The sequence below is a fragment of the Tachyglossus aculeatus genome, chromosome 8, assembly GCF_015852505.1.
Source record: "Tachyglossus aculeatus isolate mTacAcu1 chromosome 8, mTacAcu1.pri, whole genome shotgun sequence".
In the NCBI taxonomy this organism is placed as follows: Eukaryota; Metazoa; Chordata; class Mammalia; order Monotremata; family Tachyglossidae; genus Tachyglossus; species Tachyglossus aculeatus.
The window spans coordinates 9,271,885-9,292,788 of NC_052073.1; the positions used below are offsets into that span (position 1 = coordinate 9,271,885).

The following is a 20,904-nucleotide window of genomic DNA, read 5'->3' on the forward strand; positions in this document are numbered from 1 at the left end:
GAGCAATCATACTTACTGTTTTTTTGTACGCACAGTGTTGTTCTAAGTGCTTGGGAGAGTATAATATAGCAGAGTTGGTAGTCACGTTCCCTGCTCACAACAAATTTACAGGCCAGAGCCAGCACCTACCCAAGTCCCCGGAAAGAAGATGATCTTGGACGATGGAATTTCCTGTCAGGAACGCTGGGTGAGCATTAGTCCTGAGTCCTAAGGCGGAGGAACTGATTCGAGTGCCAGTGGGATTCCCAGAACCACTCAAGCCCTCTCATCCCTGCCAGTTCTGTTCCCTCTGGAATACAGAGTGCAGCGGGAGGCCGGGTGGGCAAAGGAGACAGAATATCACAAAGTGCCCCATGCAGGTCTTTTTTTTTCTTACAAGCAAGATCTATTTGCTCCCTGAATAACGAGTTGAAAAACTCATTGCATGGTAGTGGGGCTAACCAGAGTTGAAGTCAAAGTTCCCCAAGACTCTCTGCAACCTCTGGGAGAAAGGGAAGGACGGCTTCTGTTTTGCTATCAATCCACTAGATTATTCCTGAGTTTCTTCCCCAAGAATACGGACTGGTTCTATTTGTTCTGAAGACTTGTCACTTGTCTACATGTTTTGTTTTGCTGTCTGTCTCCCCCTTCTAGATGGTGAGCCCGCTGTTGGGTAGGGACCATCTCTATATGTTGCCGACTTGTACTTCCCAAGGGCTTAGTACAGTGCTCTGCACACAGTAAGTGCTCAATAAATACGATTGAATGAATGAATGAATGTCCACCACCGTGGCAGGGAAGACTCTGAGGATGCCACAAAATTTAGAGTGTTGGCAGCAGTGGTCGTGACTGAGCTGTGACTTTTGGACTCTGAGTCGGGAGGAGCCTGAAATTCTACTCCTCTAGCCTCGATACCCTAGTACTGCTCTTTTTGCTTTCATTTCGTGTCCTTGTCCTTGCGGAATGAAGTCGGTCTCCAAACGTCGAATGATGGCTGGATATCCAAGTGACTGCTCTATGGCAGGCTGAAACTGGGGAAGCAAAACCAAGGAGGGCAGAGGAAACATTATAAGGACAAGTTAAGACAAAGCCTCAGACAATACTTGGCCCCAGCTGAATCCGGGGAGTCAGTTGTTGAGGACAGACCTGTATGGCTCCCTGCCATGAAGAAGAGAGTGGATCTCTTTGGGTAAAAGCTTCCTAAAGGAAAGGAGACAAGTAGGCCAAAGTGAAAACAGCATCAGGAGCTGAAAACATCAAATATAACAACCCAAAGAGGGACAGCCTTCTTGAAACTGTCCTCATTCGAAGGACACCAATATAATCTGCATACAGTAGGATACATTTGATATATAAAAGTCTAAACCATTCTTTATACAGAGAGTTTTGAAAAAGGTTGAAAGCCCCAGAAGTAAGGAATATCCCTTTTGGCTTGTCTGCAATAACTGCTCAGAGGCTAGATAAGGCCTACTTAGCATAATTTGTTCATATAAAGATTAATGAGCCAAACATCTGTAATCTTTTCTAGAATTTAGTCAGCAACAGAAGAATCCTTTTGAAGTAATTTCTTTCAGACTCTATAATACCAGCTATCATTTATTTATAATCCCACTGAAGGTCTGACTTGGATTTTTCTGCAGAGATGTGTGCTGTGCCGTGCTAATTAATTTCCTGGCGTCCCAGAGAAATGCCACATTTTCCAATGATAATCCCATATCACTCTGTCCAGAGGAGGACGGAGTCCCACCCAGGAGAAGGGGAGAGGAATACGCTGGCATCACTGGTGAGCAGGATCCCAGAGGCCTTCATGATGGTGAAGCACGAGGTCTAGAAAATGGCTTCGCCGGAAACAGAGTTAACTAGACTGCAGTGGGGCTGTTATGGGACTGAACAGAAAACTATGAAAAACTGCCCAAAATCAATCAACTAATCAATCAACCAATGATGTTTATTGAGCGCTTACTACGAGCAGAGCACTGTACTGAGCGCTTGGGAAAGTACAACAAAAATGCATTGGTAGATGCTTTCCCTGCCCATAACAAGCTTTACAGTCCTCGAGGCCTCACAACTCACAGCATCTTAATTATTTTCCTCAAGTAAAAGAAAAAAAAGTTTATCTCCCCCTCTGGACTGTAAGCTCCCTATAGGCAGGGATCGTTTCTATCCAATCAATCAATCAATCGTATTTATTGAGCACTTACTGTGTGCAGAGCACTGTACTAAGCGCTTGGGAAGTACAAGCTGGCAACATATAGAGACAGTCCCTACCCAACAGTGCACTATCCACTCAATTATACTGTACCAAGTGGCTGGCATAGTGCTCTGCACACAAAAAGAGCTCAATAAACACAATGATTGATTGATTGGTGCCTCTGCTCGTAGTTTCTATACTTCCCCCTTAAATCCCTTCTCCATATTTTTTCTATTTAGGGGTAGGAAACAAGTGATTAAACAAGGTTTTCATGGATTCCATTCTCCTAGGGCCTAACCTGATTCCCTCACAGGAGAGCTCTGGCCCAGTGGAAAGAGCATGGGCCCGGAAGCCAGAGATTTTAATTCTTACTCCACCACTTACCTGCTGTATGACCTTGGCCAAGTCACTTAACTTCTCTGCGCCTCGCTTCCCTCATCTGCAAGATGGGGATTTAATACCCGTTCTTCCTCCTACTTAGACTGTGAGCCCCATGTGGGATCTGATTATCCTGCATCTACCCTGGAGCTTAGAAAAGAGCTTGGGACATAGTATATGTTTAGCATACTACAAGGGGAGAGAAGAGGAATTTCAGGGAGATGCCAGGGCCTGAGTGGCAGGGTTCTGGACAACTGGGTGCGTGTTGGACGTGGTTCTGACTGGACCAAATCTGTCAAATGCAGAGTCAAGACTTTTCTTTCATGCATTCATCTAATCGTATTTATTGAGTGCTTACTATGCACAGAGCACTGTACTATGCGCTTCGAAGAGTACAACAATAAACAGATACATTCCATGCCCACAGTGAGCTTACAGTCTAGACTTAAACCCTGGTCTCCTGATTTCCAGGTTAGTGTTAAATCCATTCATGGCCAGGCAAGGACTAGTCTAATCTAGTCTAGTCCTCTAGACTGTAAGCTCGCGGTGGGCAGGGAATGATTTTTGCACTGTACTCTCCCAATCGCTTAGTACAGTGCTCTGCACACAGTAAGAGCTCAATAAATATGACTGGCTGAATGAATGAAAGGACACGGTAAGGTTTCTGAACTTAGTTTCAGCCTGAAGATGCCTCTTATTTAAACACCTTCTGAATTCCCTAGTGAATAACTGTGAAAGAACAAGACAGGTTGAGGGAGCTTACAGTTCAGTGATGGGGAGACATGAGAGGCACTACATGAAAATAAACATAAAATAAAAACAGAAATGAAGAAGCAATAGTAGGAAGGATGGGCCCACTCCGTCCAATCAAACATGAACATAGTCACCAAGGGCCATGTACAAAAGATGGCCTCACGAGTGGAATTCTTTCCGCTCTCCCCTCAGGAATACACTCTGTGGAGAAAGCCTGTACATGGGTCTTCTCTGTCCAGAGAGTGGACGCCTTTTTTAGTCGCCTGAGAAATCCAACTTCTTCAGCCAGGGACCGTCGATCCTCTGACTGCGCTGCGCTTCAGGCTTTGACTCGATACCGAATGGTGACGTCATGTTCCGGCTGTAACAGGCCAAAGCCGTACCTGCTCTTGTCAAAGCTGGGGATCGACTCTTCGGGGTTTTGGAGCTCCAAGTTGAAATTGTTCAACAAGTAGAAGACAAACCTGCGGGGGAGAAGGGCTGACAATGACGTGGTTGTTGACTGCACTGCTAAGAAATGGAAAACGTTGGTCTTGACAATTTGGTATGGCCCGAGCATTCAGAATTTACAAGCACGAGAGAGGGAATGTGGCTATTTATTGTTATATTGTACTCTCCTAAGCGCTTAGTGCACTGCTTTGCACACGGTAAGCACTTGATAAGTATAAATGAATAAGCAAAACTTGGCTCCTTGGAGCCAAGCCACTCCAATCTTCCCCTCGAATCTCCCCTCATTCTTCAAAGGAAGTCTGACTGCCAATCTGTCCTCCAGATTGTTATGGTCTCTATCCTTCTAGCTGCCAGTATACCTCTTCCACATTCTTTCTGGATTTTTCCTAGCATTAGTGTCTTCTCCAGATAATTTGTCCTCCTGATTATGTGTCCAAAACATGCTCATCTAAGTCTGTCAGAACTGCCAGAGAAATTCTGCTTTTCCAGAAGGCTGAGTTAATGGGGATTGCAGTAGTTGAGCCACTCCAGAAATAGTAGTAATAGTAGTAGTAGTATTAGTTAGAAATTATTTATTTATATTAACATCTGTCTCCCACTTAGACGGTAAGTTCATTGTGGGCAGGGTCGGACACAGTCCCCGTCCAACGTGGGGCTCACGGTCTAAAGACAAGGGAGAAGAGATATCGGATCCCCCTTTTACGAATGAGGAAACTGAGGCCCAGAGAAGTTAGGTGACTTGCCCAAGGTCACACAGGAGGCCACTGGAAGAGCCAGAATTAAAACTCAGGCCCTCCAACTCCCAGGTCCTTGCTCTTTCCGTTAGACTAGGCTGCTCCCTCGTCACCTTCACGGAAAAGGAAAAATCTCCCCCGGCTCTTTGCCTTGGTTTTCATTCATTCATTCATTCATTCATTCAATCGTATTTATTGAGCGCTTACTGTGTGCAGAGCACTGTACTGAGTGCTTGGAAAGTACAAGTTGGCAACATATGACTGAATGAATAGTAGTAGTGTAGCATTAGTAACGGTATTCCTTGAGTGACCACTGAGTACAATACACTATATACTAAACACAGAACAACAGAAAAAATGATACGCTACCTGCCCACAAGGAGCTTACATTCTGACAAAAGGAGTTTATAATCTACACTTTTTTTTACCAGAGAAAATAATGCTCTTGCCCCTTGTACACTTAAATTAGCACTTGGGAAAGAACAACAGAAAGAATGGCATGCTCTGTGTCCACAAGGAGCTTACGGTCTAAGCTTTTTGCCTTCTCTTTTGCTGTCATGTCGTTTCTGACCCATAGTGACACCACAGACAAATCCCTCCCACAACGCCCCACTCTCCATCTGAGATCATTCTGGTAGTGGATCCATAGGGTTTTCATGGTAAAAATCCAGAAGTGGTTTACCATTGCCTCCTTCCACGCAGTAAACTTGAGTCTCCACCTTCGACTCCCTCCCATTCCCCTGCTGCCCAGCATGGGTGAATTTTGACTTGTACAGATTGCCTTCCACTCACTACCACTGGACAAGCTAGGAATGGAATGGGTATGCCTCTGCTTCACTCTCCCTCCCGTAGCCAAAACTGGTAGGGTACTGCAAACTCTCCAGATGTGGCCCTGGGAGGGGAACTTTTTTGTACCAGAGAAAATAATGCTCTTACCCCTTGCACACTTAAATTCCCCTCTCACAGGAAAGAGGGAAGCAAGGCTAACCCTTGCAGGGTAAAAGATTCCCCAGCCCAACTAACCATGCAGAATTTGCCACCTGCAAAAGACAGACTGGATTTCCTCAGAGTCCTTGTTAACTGCAGGACTTGGACCTGTAATTGATCAATTCCGGTGACTAGCAACAATCAGCCTGGCCTAATAGAAAGAGCCTGGGCGCCAGGAAACCTGGATTATAACCACAGCTTCACGACTTGCCTGCTGTGTGATCTTGGACAAGTACCTCTGGGACTCAGTTTCCTCATATGCAAAATCTGTTCACTCGCCCCCGTAGCCTGTGACACCTTGTGGGACAGGACTGCATCTGATTTTCTTGTCTTGAACGCCCCTGCCCACCAGGACTTAGTATATTAACAAACGCCTCACACTTAGAACACTGTTCAGCGCTTAGAACAGTGCTTGGCACATAGTAAGCACTTAATAAATACCTCCATTATTATTGTTATTATTATTCAATCAGACAGGAGGTTGCTGGAACAACAATGTCCGTCCTGCGGTCGTTGCAAAGTTGGATGAAACTTCCTGGGATTAGGGCTGTTCAGTAAATAGCCCCCAAGAGAAGCAACATAACTCCATCTCCATGAAGCTTCCCCTCAGGTGACAGATCAATCTTGTGGTGGGGGACGGGAAACAGTGGCCTGATTTTTTCTGGTATGGGACAGAACAGATTCCCATGGCCTCTACTAAGAAATCTATTACCCAAACCATTCATTTATTCATTTATTCATATTTATTGAATACTTACTGTGTCCAGAGCACTGTGCTAAGTGCTTGGGAAACTAAAATACAGCAATAAACAGGCACATTCCCTGTCCATAATGGGCTTTCAGTTTAGAGTGGGGGAGGCAGACATTGATAAATACAATTATTCGTTCATTCAATTCATTCAATCATATTTATTGAGTGCTTACTGTGTGCAGAGAACTGTACTAAGTGCTTGGGAAGTACAAATCAGCAAGATACAGTAAGCACTCAATAAATATGATCGAATGAATTGAATGAATATAGAAATGGTCCCTACCCAACAACGGGCTCACAGTCTAAAATGTGGAGACAAACAACAAAACAAGTAGACAGGTATCAATAACATCAGAATAAATAGACTTATAGCTAGCTATATACATATCATTAATAAAATAGAGTAATAAATATGTACAAATATACACAAGTGCTGTGGGGAGGGGAAGGGGGTAGGTTAGAGGGAGGGAAGGTGGTGATGAGGAGGGGAGGAGGAGGAGGAGAGGAAAAAAGGGGGGGCTTAGTCTGGGAAGGCCTCCTGGAGGAGGTGAGTTCTCAGTAGGGCTTTGAAGGGAGGAAGAGAGCTAGCTTGGCAGATGTGAGGAGGGAGGGCATTCCAGGCCAGAGGTAGGACATGGGCCAGGGGTCGACAGCGGGACAGGCAAGAACGAGGCCCAGTGAGGAGGTTAGCGACAGAGGAGTGGAGTGTGAGGGCTGGGCTGGAGAAAGAGAAAAGGGAGGTGAGATAGGAAGGGTTGAGGAGATGGAAAGTTTTGAAGCCAAGAATGAGGAGTTTTTTGCTTGATTCAAAGGTTGATAGGCAACCACGGGAGATTTTTGCGGAGGGGAGTGACATACCCTGAGTGTTTCTGTACAAAGATAATCCAGGCAGCAGAGTGAAGTATAGACTGAAGTGAGGAGAGACAGGAGGATGGGAGATCAGAAAGGAGGCCGATGCAGTAATCCAGTCGGGATAGGACGAGAGATTGAACCAGCAAGGTAGCAGTTTGGATGGAGAGGAAAGGGCGGATCTTGGTGATGTAGTGGAGGTGAGACCGGCAGTTTTCGGTGATGGATTGGATGTATCGGGTGAACGAGAGAGCGGAGTTGAGGATGTCACCAAGTTTGCGGGCTTGTGAGACGGGAAGGATGGTAGTGCCGTCAACAGTGAAGAGAAAGTCAGGGAGAGGACAGAGTTTGGGAGGGAAGATAAGGAGCTCAGTCTTAGACATGTTGAGTTTTAGATGGCAGGCAGACATCCAGATGGTGATGTCCTGAAGGCAGGAGGAGATACGAGCCTGGAGGGAGGGAGGGAGGGAGAGAAAACAGGGGTGGAGATGTAGATTTGGGTGTCATCAGCGTAGAGATGATAGTTGAAGCCTTGTGAGCGAATGAGTTCACCAAGGGAGTGAGTATAGGTGGGAACAGAAGGGGACCAAGAATTGACCCTTGAGGAACCCCTACAATAAGGGGATGGGAGGGGGAGGAGGAACCCACGAAGGAGATGGAGAATGAATGGCCAGAGAGATAAGAGGAGAACCAGGAAAGGACGGAGTCTGTGAAGCCAAGGGTGGATTGTGTGTTGAGGAGAAGGGGGTGGTCCACAGTGTCGAAGGCAGCTGAGAGGTCAAGGATGATTAGGATAGAATAGGAGCCATTGGATTTGACAAGAAGGAGGCCATTCGTAACCTTAGAGAGGGCAGTTTCGGTGGAGTGTAGGGGACGGAAGCCAGATTGGAGGGGGTCTAGGAGAGAGTTGGAGTTGAGGAATTCGAGGCAGCGAGCATAGACGGCTTGTTCTAGGAGTTTGGAAAGGAAGAGTGGGAGGGAGATAGGCGATAATTAGAAGAAACTGGAAATTACAGATATGTACATAGTGCTGTGGGGTTGGGAAGGGGGAAGAGCAAAGGGAGAAAGTCAGGGTGATGCAAAAGGGAGTGGGAGATTAGGAAAAGTGGACTGAAGCTCACTCCAGTATCTGTACAAAATTGTGCCTGGTTCTCTTGGGCAGGAGCATACCCTGATTTGGTTGCTTGGATTTTTGCTTCAATTTTCCAACAACTGATTATCTGCTAAATGAAATACCTTCGGGTTTTAAAGCTCCACTGACCAAGAGTGGAATTTAAGCAAACTCAGAAGCATTCAGATCCTTCTCAATTTCAGTTCTCCTATAATGTCAGAAGCCCAAAGGAACTGAGGCATAAAGAATAGTTACCATGGTGATTTCATCCATTCATTCATTCACTCACCGGTATTCACTGAGCACTGGAGGTGTGCCGAGCACTGTACTGGGTGTTCGGAAGAGTATAATCGGAATACCTGACAACAGTCTCTGCCCTCGGGGAGCTTACAAAATAATAGGCATCTCAGTTTCACAGCCCTGGCCACCCACAGCTCTTCCACCTTGAGTTTGGATTCAGAAATGCAGGAGAATAGCAAGCACTGGCAGAAATGAGGGCTCATTTCCTTTTTTTATTGGTATTTGTCAAGCGCTTACTATGTGCCAGGCACCGTAAGGCTGGATTCAGTCTCTGTCCCACGTAGATCAAAATGCTCTGTCCCACTTAGGGCTCACAATTTTAATCCCTAGTTTACAGATGAGGTAACTGAGGCACAGAGAAATGAAGTGACTTGCCCAGAATCACATAGGAGACAGGCGGTGAAGTCAGGATTAGAACTCAGGGCCTTCTGACTTTCAGGCCCGTGCTGTAGTCACTAGGCCATACTGCGCCTCATTTTTCCTGGGGCAAAAGTGGGAGGTCCATCATCTGCTAGTCCCCCTCGACCCAATAAAGGGATTAGCCTGGCCTAGTACCCCCTCCATCCCCTCCATCCCCAAACCTGGTATGGGGGAGTCGCCTGGAGCAAGGACCAGAGATAAACCAAAAAGCCATCAAACCCTCTCCCTCCTCCCAAAGAGCTCAGGGCTCCAGTAGGGAGCTGCTTCATTAAACAGCAGCCTGAATCCTTTTTTCTGGGATGGGGCCAACACTGAGGTGGTAAGTCTGTTGCAGGCAGAGAATGAGTCTATCAACTCTGTTTTACTGTTGTAGTATCCTCTCCCAAGCGCTTAATACAGTGCTCTGCACCCAGTAAGCTCTCAATAAATACGATTGAATGAATAAATACAATTGATTGACTCCCTGAAATCTGGGGGTGGCCGGGGCTGGTTTGAGGCCCTTGGGAGGGAAATGGTCTTTATGTGGTTTAGCCAGCTCTTTCCAGCTCCAGTGGGGAGCTCAAGGGGGTGGACAGAAAGTCGTTTTGGAGGAGTAGTTGTATGGCCTTGAATTCAGGGCTGAGCGGAGACCCTGACGTGGAGGTCGAAGGCAAGTGTAGCTATTTGCAGTTTTTCATGCTCAAGGGTGGAGTTCTTCTCTCTTGAAATCCCAGTGGGAACAGACTTTGAATCCCAAACTGCAGTGGGAAAGGGCCTCTACTCCTTCTCCCCAGTGCCCCCCACACTCCGTCCCCTCCCCCGGCCCCCGGCCCCCTCAGCAGCCCCTCCAGTACTTACTGCTTGATGCTATTGATAGCATGGCTTTTCCCCAGGCAGACATTGTTTCCTGCTCCCCACGGCATATTGTAGTTCCTCAGCCTCTTCCCGCCCTTGTAGAAATCTCTCTTCTCAGTCCCATCTGGGTTCAGGAATCTGTCGAATTTAAATTCCTGAAACAGTCCAAGAGTGGTTTTTCTCCCAAATGAACTCCAAGTTCCACAGAGTAGAGCCTGTTCTGGGGAAAATGGGGCTCTCTGGGCAGGGGCATCGGTAGGGAGGCAGAGTTGTCAGCGGGATGATGATGATGATGATGATGATAGTGGCATTTATTAAGCACTTGCTATGTGCAAAGCACTGTTCTAAGTGCTGGGGTAGATACAAGGTAATCAAGTTGGCACACGGGGGGCTCACAGACTTAATCCCCATTTTCCAGCTGAGGTAACTGAGGCACAGAGAAGTTAAGTGACTTGCCCAAAGTCACACAGCTGACAAGTGGTGGAGTCGGGATTTGAACCCGTGACCTCTGACTCCAAAGACCAGGCTCTTTTCACTGAGCCATCCCTAACCTGGAGTATGGTCTCCAATCTGCACTTCAGCACCTGTGGAGCCCTGAGAGTGTGTGTGGGTGTCCTTGGTCATGTCTGCCAAAGCGTGTTCGTGTGTCCGTGTCTGAGGATCCATATATGTGAGGGAGAGAAGCAGCGTGGCTCAGGGGAAAGAGCCCGGGCTTTGGAGTCAGAGGTCATGGGTTCAAATCCCGGCTCCTCCGCTTGTCCGCTGTGTGACTTTTGGCAAGTCACTTCACTTTTCTGGGCCTCAGTTCCCTCATTTGGGAAATGGGGATTAAGACTGTGAGCCCCACATGGAACAACCTGATCACCTTGTATCCTCCCCAGCACTTAGAACAGTGCTTTGCACATAATAATAATAATAATAATAATAATGGCATTTATTAAGCACTTACTACGTGCAAAGCATTGTTCCAAGTGCTGGGGAGGTTACAAGGTGATCAGGTTGTCCCACGGGGGGCTCACAGTCTTAATCCCCATTTTACAGATGAGGTAAATGAGGCCCAGAGAAGTTAAGTGACTTAATAATAATAATAATGGCATTTATTAAGCGCTTACTATATGCAAAGCACTGTTCTAAGCGCTGGGGAGGTTACAAGGTGATCAGGTTGTCCCATGGGGGGCTCACAGTCTTAATCCCGATTTGACAGATGAGGGAACTGAGGCCCAGAGAAGTGAAGTGACTTGTCCAAAGTCACTCAGCTGACAATTGGCGGAGCCAGGATTTGAACCCATGACCTCTGACTCCAAAGCCTGTGCTTTTTCCACTGAGCCAGACTGCTTCTCCAAGCACTTAAGCGCTTAACAAATACCAAAATTATTATTATTATTATCATCCATGTGAATTTGGGTGTGAAGGGGTGGATACGCATATGGCTGTATTTGTATGCAGGTGTGTTTGTGTGTGTGTGTGTGTGCATTAGCATCCCTGATTTAGGCTGGGTTAAGACTTTCCTGAGCTAAATGAATCTTCCCCAATTATTTTTTTAAATGGTATTTGTTAAGCGCTATGTGCCAGGCACTGTACTAAGTGCTGGGGTAAATACAGGCTAATCCGGTTGGACCCAGTCACACGGGGCTCACCATCTTAATCCCCATTTTACAGATGAGGTGACTGAGGCACAGAGCCGTGAAGTGACTTGTCCAAGGTCACACAGCAAATAAGCGGCACTAGGCAACGCTGCTTCCAAATTCAGAAACATCAAATAAGGAGGCTATAATCTTATCCAGTCATGTCTCCTGACCTATTCCAGCTGTCTGCTAGGAAATTTGAGGCCTCTTGACTTTCCCGGGTCAAAAGACAAAACCGAATTGGCTCATTTCTCTATTCCCATCAAACAGTGTTAGGGACAGGAAAAGCTAAGTCTCCTTCTTGAGGAACCATTGGGTTGCTATGGGAACTGGATAGCCAGGGGTCACAGTAAAGCAGGGGATGAGGGGGTGGGAATGGGCTATCCTTCTATGAATTCAGCTGTGCAACTGGAAGAAAAGGATGTTGGATTTTTTTTTCCTCAAATAACAGGAAACCCTCTGGATTTCTGGGCAGAGGACGGATGGTGAAAGAGTTCAGAATCCTCTTCAGGCCAACGCTTTTCACATTGGTGGAAAATGAATAAAGGAGAACCAGCTAGAAATGCCAGGGGTCTGGGAGAAAACAGGGTCTGCAAAAGCCCAACAAAAGTAGGGACTTCTTGCTCAAAAGACAGTAAATCCCGTTCCTCCTCCTCCTCTTCCTCTTTTCCCCCCTCCTCCTCCTCATCACGTCCCCCAGATCCAGGAGGAGGGATTTCTCACCTCTCCCTGAGATCATCTGGGGACTCTAGAAGAGTCGAGGCAGGTGCCCTGAGCTCTGAGAACCAGAAATAGGCAAATCAGGAAACACCCACACCAACCAGCAGCCCCAGAGTCAGAGGAGGATGCTCTTCCTTGCTGCATCCGCAAAATGGTTTCCCACATTCCCTGCCTCTCTCGTCTTCCCCGGAGACAAATTCCATCTGAAAATGTCCCTTTCCCCCACGAGGCCAAGGCACAAGAGCCACCTAGCCTGTCTCTGAAGCTGCTTCTCCTTGCAGGGAAGGGACTGGTTCAGGCTCTAATAACCGGGTACCTCTCACATCGCCCTCCATCTGACTGCTGTCTGGCAAACCTCATCGACTGGTGGGAGGGGGAGGATGAGGAAGAGGAGGAGGAGCTGGAGGAAAAGGAGGAAAAGGAGCCGGAGAAGGAAGAGGAGGAAGAAGAAGAAGACCGGGGGGGGAGAGGAGGAGGAGGAGAATGAAGAAGAACAAGAGAGAGAGGAGATAGAAGTAGCAGCGTGGCTCAGTGGAAAGAGCGCGGGCTTTGGAGTCAGAGGTCATGGGTTCAAATCCCACCTCCGCCACTTGTCAGCTGTGTGACTCTGGGCAAGTCCCTTCACTTCTCTGTGCCTCAGTTACCTCATCTGTAAAATGGGGGTTTAAGACTGTGAGCCCCCCGTGGGACCACCTGATCACCTTGTAACCTCCCCAGCGCTTAGAACAGTGCTTTGCACATAGTAAGCGCTTAATAAATGCCATCATTATTATTATTATTATTAAGTAATAGAGGAGGAAGAACCTCCATTTAACCAACCCCATTAAAAAATAGAGCAAAACAGAACAAAAAACCCCGGGCAATGAATGGTCCCTGGCGGAACTGGGGCTCTGATTTCCTCTCTGGACACCCACTTTCCTTGAGACGCTCTAGACTACAAGCTCCCCCTCTAGACTGTAAGCTCCTTGCAGGCAGGAAACGTGGCCACCAACTCGGCCTTCTTGCCTTCTCCCAAGAGCTGAATACAGCGTTTCGCCCAGAGTAAGAGCTCAATTAGTACCAGGGTTTGACCGATTGAACCCAGGGGGCCTTCCCGTTACCTCGGGTTGCTCGTAGATCTCCGGGTCCATCTGGGGGCTGAGGAAGGGGAAAAGGAGGAGCCGATCACCCTTGCGGAGGCGATATTTGCGGCCGTCGGCCAGGGACAGGTCTAGGTCTTCCAGGACCTCCCTGGTGATGAAGGGAGCTGCCGTCAGCCTCAGGGTTTCGCTCAGCACGCTGTCTGCATGGACACGGGGCGAGAAGAAAGCGGTCAAGCCAATCCAAAAAGCTCCCCTCTAGACCGTAAGCTCGCTGTGGGCAGGGAATGATGAGAAGCAGCTTTGTCTGGTGGAAGGATCACAGGCCTGGGAGATAGAAGGACCTGGGTTCTAAACCCAGATCCGCCACTTGTCTGCTGTATGACCTTGGGCAAGTCACTTTACTTGTCTGGACCTCAGTTACTTCACCTGGAAAACAGGGATTAAGACTGTGAGCCCCATGGGTTGTACATATTTATTATGGTTGTACATATTTATTACTCTATTTATTTATTTATTTTACTTGTATATATCTATCCTATTTATTTTATTTTGTTGGTATGTTTGGTTTTGTTCTCTGTCTCCCCCTTTTAGACTGTGAGCCCACTGTTGGGTAGGGACTGTCTCTATGTGTTGCCAATTTGTACTTCCCAAGCGCTTAGTACAGTGCTCTGCACATAGTAAGCGCTCAATAAATACGATTGATGATGATGATGGGGGACAGGGACTGTGTCCAGCCTGATTAGCTTGTGTAATAATGATGGCATTTATTAAGCGCTTACGATGTGCGAAGCACTGTTCTAAGCACTGGGGAGGTTACAAGGTGATCAGGTTGTCCCACGGGGGGCTCACCGTCTTCATCCCCATTTTTACGGATGAGGTAACCGAGGCACAGAGAAGTGAAGTGACTTGCCCAAAGTCACACAGCCGACAATTGGCGGAGTCGGGATTGGAACCCATGACCTCTGGCTCCAAAGCCCGGGCTCTTTCCACTGAGCCACGCTGCTTGTATCTACCACAGCACTTACAACAGTGGTTAAAAATAGAAGCGCTTAAATATCATCATCATCAGGGAATGTGTCTGTTTATTGTTATATTGTACTGTTCCAAGTGCTTAGTACAATGCTCTGCACACGGTAAGTGCTCAATAAATACGATCACATGACTGCCTGATCCTCCGGCACGGCCTCATCCCTAGGGGAAAAGTGGACAAGATAGCAGCTGCCGCCGCTGAATAATTCACTCGAAAAGTGCCCCCACAGGGAAGACGATTTCGGTGAAATTTATGGGGTGATGAAAGGGAGCTGCTCTTCACCAAAGAGCCCAGCTGGGGACACATAACCTTATGAGATGAGGTCACTGGTGCCTCACTTTACCCCTGGCCATCAGCCACTGAGCTCCCATGGTGGTTTGTTCCTCCCTCCCCACCCCTCTGACATCTGAGCTGCAGCTTGGCTCAGTGGAAAGAGCCCCGGCTTTGGAGTCAGACATCATGGGTTCAAATCCCGGCTCAGCCAATTGTCAGCTGGGTGACTTTGGGCAAGTCACTTAAATTCTCTGGGCCTCAGTTACCTCATCTGTAAAATGGGGATTGAGACTGCGAGCCCCACGTGGGACAACCTTATCACCTTCTAGACTGTCAGCCCGCTGTTGGGTAGGAACCGTCTCTATATGCTGCCAACCTGTACTTCCCAAGCAGTTAATACAGTGCTCTGCACACAGTAAGTGCTCAATAAATACGATTGATTGTACTTCCCAAGCACTTAGTACAGTGCTCTGCACACAGTAATCAATCAATCATATTTATCGAACGCTTACTGTATGCAGAGCACTGGACTAAGCGCTTGGGAAGTCCAAGTTGGCAACATATAGAGACGGTCCCTACCCAACAGTGGGCTCACAGTCTAGAAGGGGGAGACAGAGAACAAAACAAAACATATTAACAAAATAAAATAAATAGAATAAATATGTACAAGTAAAATAAATAAATAGAGTAATAAATCCGTACAAACATATATACATATCTACAGGTGCTGTGGGGAAGGGAAGGAGGTAAGGCGGGGGACATGGAGAGGGGGAGGAGGGGGAGAGGAAGGAGGGGGCTCAGTCTGGGAAGGCCTCCTAAGTAAGCGCTCAGTAAATACGATTGAATGAATGAATCACCTTATATCCCCCCAGCGCTTAGAACAGTGTTTTGCACATAGTAAGTGCTTAATAAATACCATCATCATCATCATTATTATTATTATCTTGGCCTCTCCCTGCTAGGCCTGAAGGTAAGAACAAGGGTCTCCCCTTCTCTCTCAGTCCCACCTCCTGACTCCAAATCTGGATCCTATGCTATCTCAGGAACTCTTCGCTTTGATGAAATGAAAAGAGATAAAAACATTTCAACAGACTCAGTGGTCTCCCCTCCCCTGCACCCCCCACCGCTAGCCCCGACCAGGGCCTGCTCTTTCAATAGTGTGAATCAAATAAAAAGGGAGGAAAAGAGCCCATTTGCTGTCTTAATTCAGCCTTTCCTAGGGCCATGACTCTGCATCTTTCAGGCCCAATAGCAATTATCACTGGAACAGAAAGAAGGAATATGGATATTCTCCTTATCCTGTTTTCTCAGAAACACATTTTCAAACTTGCATAAATCCACGTGTTCCTTTGAATGAATTTACATGCTGCACGCAAACATTACCAATTCCATATATCTAAGAAATACAGTTTTTAGGACACCAGTGGCAAATGTATTTTGCTCCAAAAATCATGCTTGGGAAAGGGTGTGGGGATAACCGTGAGCCCGCTGTTGGGTAGGGACCGTCTCTATATGTTGCCAACTTGGACTTCCCAAGCGCTCAGTACAGTGCTCTGCACACAGTAAGCGCTCAATAAATACGATTGAACGAATGAATGGGGTAGGGAGTTGACTTGTTTGAGCTATATCAGGCCCTGGGGCAGAAGAAATAAAACAGGGACTGTTATTGAATCGGGGAAAATCTTATAGAGAATAGCTTGGCCTAGTGGATAGAGCCCAAGCCCGGGAATCAGAAGGACCCAGGTTTTAATCCCGTCTCCGCCACATGTCTGCTGTGTGACCTTGGGCAAGTCACTTCACTTCTTTGTGCCTCAGCTACCTCATCTGGAAAATGGGAATTAAAAGTGTGAACCCCATGCGGGACAGGGACTGTGTCCGTCCTGATTAACTTTTATCTACCCAGCGATTAGAACAGTGCTTGGCTCATAGTAAGCACTTGAAAAGGACCCTAATAACAACGATTATTATTGTTTAGACTGTGAGCCCCAAGTGGGACAGGGTCTTTTTCCAATTTGATAAATTTGTATCTATCCCAGTGCTTAAAACAGTGCTCAGCACATAGTAAGCGCTGAACAAATACCTTAAGACAAAACAAACAGAAAGACCTTCTTACTCCCAGGCCCGAACTCTATCCACTAAGCCATGGTACTTCTCTATGTAGGAGGGAGTGAGCAGCATGGCTCAGTGGAAAGAGCCCAGGCTTTGGAGTCAGAGGCCGTGGGTTTGAATTCCGCTCCACCACTTAGCTGTGTAACTTTGGGCAAGTCACTTCACTTCTCTGTGCCTCAGTTCCCTCATCTGGAAAATGGGGATGAAGACTGGGAGCCCCAAGTGGGACAACCTGATCACTTTATATCCCCCCAGCGCTTAGAACAGTGCTTTGCATGTAGTAAGCACTTAATACCACCATTATTTATTATTTAATTTCCATTTTACAGCTGAGGAAACTGAGGCCCAGAGAAGTGAAGTGACTTGTCTAAGGTCCCGCAGCAAGCATCTGGCAGAGCCGGGATCAGAACGCTGATCCCGTGACTGTCGGGGCCAGGCTCTTCCCACTAGTCCATGCTGCTTCTCCTTCTAAAAGAAACCGGCCAGCGTCGGCTAGGGAGCACGCACCGAAAATGGGAGTGTTGTCCAGAGTTTCCTGGGGAACGCTCTGCTTCAGGATCAGCGGTTGCCCGGTCCGCCCAAAGACTCTTCCCAGTTCTCCCTGGACGGCCGCCAGCGCCTTGGGGTTCTTCAGGAGAAACAAGAGAAGCCAGAAAGCGGCCGGACCTGCATTCCCCTAGAGAGAAAACCCCCATCCCATCAATCAGTCAATCAATCAATCAGTTGTATTTATTGAGCGCTTACTGTGTGCAGAGCACTGTACTAAGCGCTTGGGAAGTACAAGTTGGAAGTTGGAATCAAGGAAGTTGGTGATTAATACAGGGAACAAGTCAGTCAACTGCCATCCCACACGGAGCCCGTTCAATTCTAAGCTCAATCAATCAATCAGTCGTATTCGTCGAGCACTTACTCTGTGTAGAGCACTGCACTAAACACTTGGGAGAGTTCGATATAACAGAATTGGTAGACACGGTCCCTGCCTACAGCGAACTTACCGTCTAGATATTGAGTGCCTGTTGTGTGCAGAGCACTGTATTAAGCGCTTGGGAGAGGACAGTATAAAAGAGTTGGTTGACGTTCTCTGCCTTAAGTGAGCTTACGGTCTAATTACTGGGCGCTTATTGTGTGCCGAGCACTGTACTAATCGCTTGGGAGAGTACGATATAATAGAGTCGGCAGCATATTCCCTGTCTACAACAAGCTTACAGTCTAGCTATTGAGCGCTGACAGTGTGCAGAGCATTGTACTAAGCGCTTGGGAGAGTACAATATAACAACTGGTAGACCGGTTCCCTGCCCACAAGGAGCTTACAGTCTAGGAGGAGGGCAGGGAATGTATATCTTCTTACTGCTGTAGTCCCCCAAACATTTAGTACAGTGCCTAGCCCTCAGCAAGGACCACTGAAAACGACCGATGTTTGGTTGATGCTAGGTCATATTGGGTGTGCCTTGTCCCAGAGGGAGGTGAAGCTATAATAATAATAATGATGGCATTTATTAAGCGCTTACTATGTGCAACGCACTGTTCTAAGCGCTGGGGAGGTTACAAGGAGATCAGGTTGTCCCACGGGGGGCTCACAGTCTAAATCCCCATTTTACAGATGAGGGAACTGAGGCCCAGAGAAGTGAAGTGACTTGCCCAAAGTCACACAGCTGGCAACTGGCAGAGGTGGGATTTGAACCCATGACCCCTGACTCCAAAGCCCGGGCTCTTTCCACTGAGCCACACTATGACCTGAGGACCCTAAAATCAAATGGCACACTCAGCAACAGGTATAAATAAAAGTGCCAGGATCCAAAGAAACACGCCTAAAATCTGAATGACCAAAAATACCAAATCATAATTATTAATAACATATTAGTTATTGTTGTTATGTTATTTTTAAGTGCTTCCTATGTGTCAAGCGCCATTCTAAGCCCTGGGCTAGATACGAATTAATGAAGTCAGACACAGTTCCTATTCATTCATTCATTCATTCGTATTGCTCTGCACATAGTAAGCGCTCAATAAATACGATTGATGATGATGATGATGATTTATTGAGCGCTTACTATGTGCAGAGCACTGTACTGAGCTCTTGGGAAGTACAAGTTGGCAACATATAGAGACGGTCCCTACCCAACAGTGGGCTCACAGTCTAGAAGGGGGAAACAGACAACAAAACATCCCACAGGGGTTCACAGTTTAGACCGTAAGCTCGTTGTGGGCAGGGAATGTGTCTGTTTATTATTATATTTTACTCTCCCAAGTCTGAGTACAGTGCTGTGCATACACTAAGGGCTCAGAAAATACGATTAACTAAGTAGGAAGATGAACAGGTATTAAATCCCCATTTTACAGGTGAGGAAACTGAAGCACAGAAAAGTGAAGTGACCTGTCCAAGGTCACACGGTGGGCTAGTGGTAGAGCCAGGATTAGAAACCAGGTCCTCCAACTACTAGGCCACGCTGCCTAGAAGAAAGGACAGAGAAATATAGATCGAGTAATTTTCAGAGCTAAGCACCTATACTCAGGAGTGACTGGAGAGATCCGAGTATCTAAAGGCAAGTTTATCCGGGAAGACTTCCTGTCACACCGCTGCACGGATCATTTTTTAAACAAAAATGAGAAGCAGCGTGGCTACGAGAAGCAGCGTGACTCAGTGGAAAGAACCTGGGCTTTGGGGTCAGATGTCAGGGGTTCAAATCCCAGCTCCTCCAACTGTCAGCTGTGTGACTTTGGGCAAGTCACTTCACTTCTCTGGGCCTCAGTTATCTCATCTGTCAAATGGGGACTAAGACTTTGAGTCCCCCGCCCCGCACCGTGGGATGACCTGATCACCTTGCAACCTCCCCAGTGCTTAGAACAGCGCTTTGCACATAGTAAGCACTTAATAAATGCCATTATCATAGAGAAGCAGCATGGCTCAATGGAAAGAGTCAGATGGCTCCAATGGCACACTCAGCACCGTGGCTTTGGAGTCAGAGGTCATGGGTTAAAATCTCGGCTCTGCCAACTGTCAGCTGTGTGACTTTGGGCAAGTCACTTCACTTCTCTGGGCCTCAGTTCCCTCATCTGTAAAATGGGGATGAAGACTGTGAGCCCCCCGTGGGACAACCTGTTCACCTTGTAACCTCTCGAGTTTAGAACAGTGCTTTGCACATAGTAAGCACTTAATAAATGCCATCATCATAGAGAAGCAGCATGGCTCAATGGAAAGAGCATGGGTTTTGGAGTCAGAGGTTCAAATCTCGGCTCTGCCAATTATCAGCTGTGTGACTTTGGGCAAGTCATTTTACTTCTCTGGGCCTCAGTTACCTCATCTGTAAAATGGGGATGAAGACTGTGAGCCTCCCGTGGGACAACCTGATCACCTTGTAACCTCTCCAGTGCTTAGAACAGTGCTTTGCACATAGTAAGCACTTAATAAATGCCATTATTATTATTATTAATAATATTATTATTATTATTACTACAAAAATGCTCTGGACACATCACCCCACTCCCCAAAAAACTCCAGCAGTCACCCATCCACCTCCACATCAAACAAAAACTCTTCTCCATTGGCTTTAAAGCCCTCCATCACCTGGCCCCCTCTTACCTCACTCGCTTCTCTCCTTCCTTTCTAGACTGTGAGCCCACTGTTGGGTAGGGACCGTCTCTATATGTTGCCCACTTGGACTTCCCAAGCACTTAGTACAGTGCTCTGCGCACAGTAAGTGCTCAATAAATACGATTGATTGATTCTACAACCCAGCCGGAACAGTTCACTCCTCTGGTGCTGCTATCCTTCTCACTGTGCCATGATCTCTCCTGTCTCGCTGCTGACCCCTGGCCCTCGCCCTGCCTCCGGCCTGGACGCCTTCCCTCCTCAAATCCGACAGACAACCACTCTCCCCACCTTCAAAGCCTTACTGAAAGCCCATCTTCTCCAAGAGGTCTTCCCAAACCAAGCCCCACTTTTCCTCATCTCCCACTCCCTTCTGCATCACCCTGATTTGCTCCCTTTTCTCCGCTCCTCCCCCCACAGACCCACAGCACTTATGTAGCTATCTGTAATTTTATTTATTTGTATTGATGTCTGTCTCCCCAACTCCAGATTCTCTGCATCACCCTGATTTGCTGCCCTTTCTCTTCCCCCCTCCCATCCATTCATTCATTCAATCGTATTTATTGAGCACTTACTGTGTGCAGAGCACTGTACTAAGTGCTTGGGAAGTCCAAGTTGGCAACATCTAGAGACAGTCCCTACCCAACAGTGGGCTCACAGTCTAAAAGGGGGAGACAGAGAACAAAACCAAACATACTAACAAAATAAAATAAATAGAATAGATATGTACAAGTTAAAT

At 47.1% G+C, this 20,904-nt stretch overlaps 1 protein-coding gene and 1 non-coding gene across 2 annotated transcripts in view; both read right to left on the bottom strand.

Annotated features, from left to right (window-relative positions):
* Positions 1 to 2,862: 2,862 nt before the first annotated feature.
* Positions 2,863 to 20,904, bottom strand: part of PTGIS (prostaglandin I2 synthase) — a gene marked incomplete at its 5' end in the record, with an annotated part of 59,936 nt that continues 41,894 nt past the window's right edge. The window contains 4 exons of the mRNA XM_038750024.1: positions 2,863 to 3,765; positions 9,741 to 9,892; positions 13,183 to 13,364; positions 17,084 to 17,252. Of these exons, the coding sequence (XP_038605952.1) occupies positions 3,621 to 3,765; positions 9,741 to 9,892; positions 13,183 to 13,364; positions 17,084 to 17,252 (648 nt within the window). The remainder of the gene's footprint in view (positions 3,766 to 9,740; positions 9,893 to 13,182; positions 13,365 to 17,083; positions 17,253 to 20,904) is intronic.
* On the bottom strand, positions 5,252 to 5,387 carry LOC119931895. The gene has a single exon (XR_005452198.1). It is a non-coding gene; the product is annotated as a small nucleolar RNA SNORA7 (small nucleolar RNA).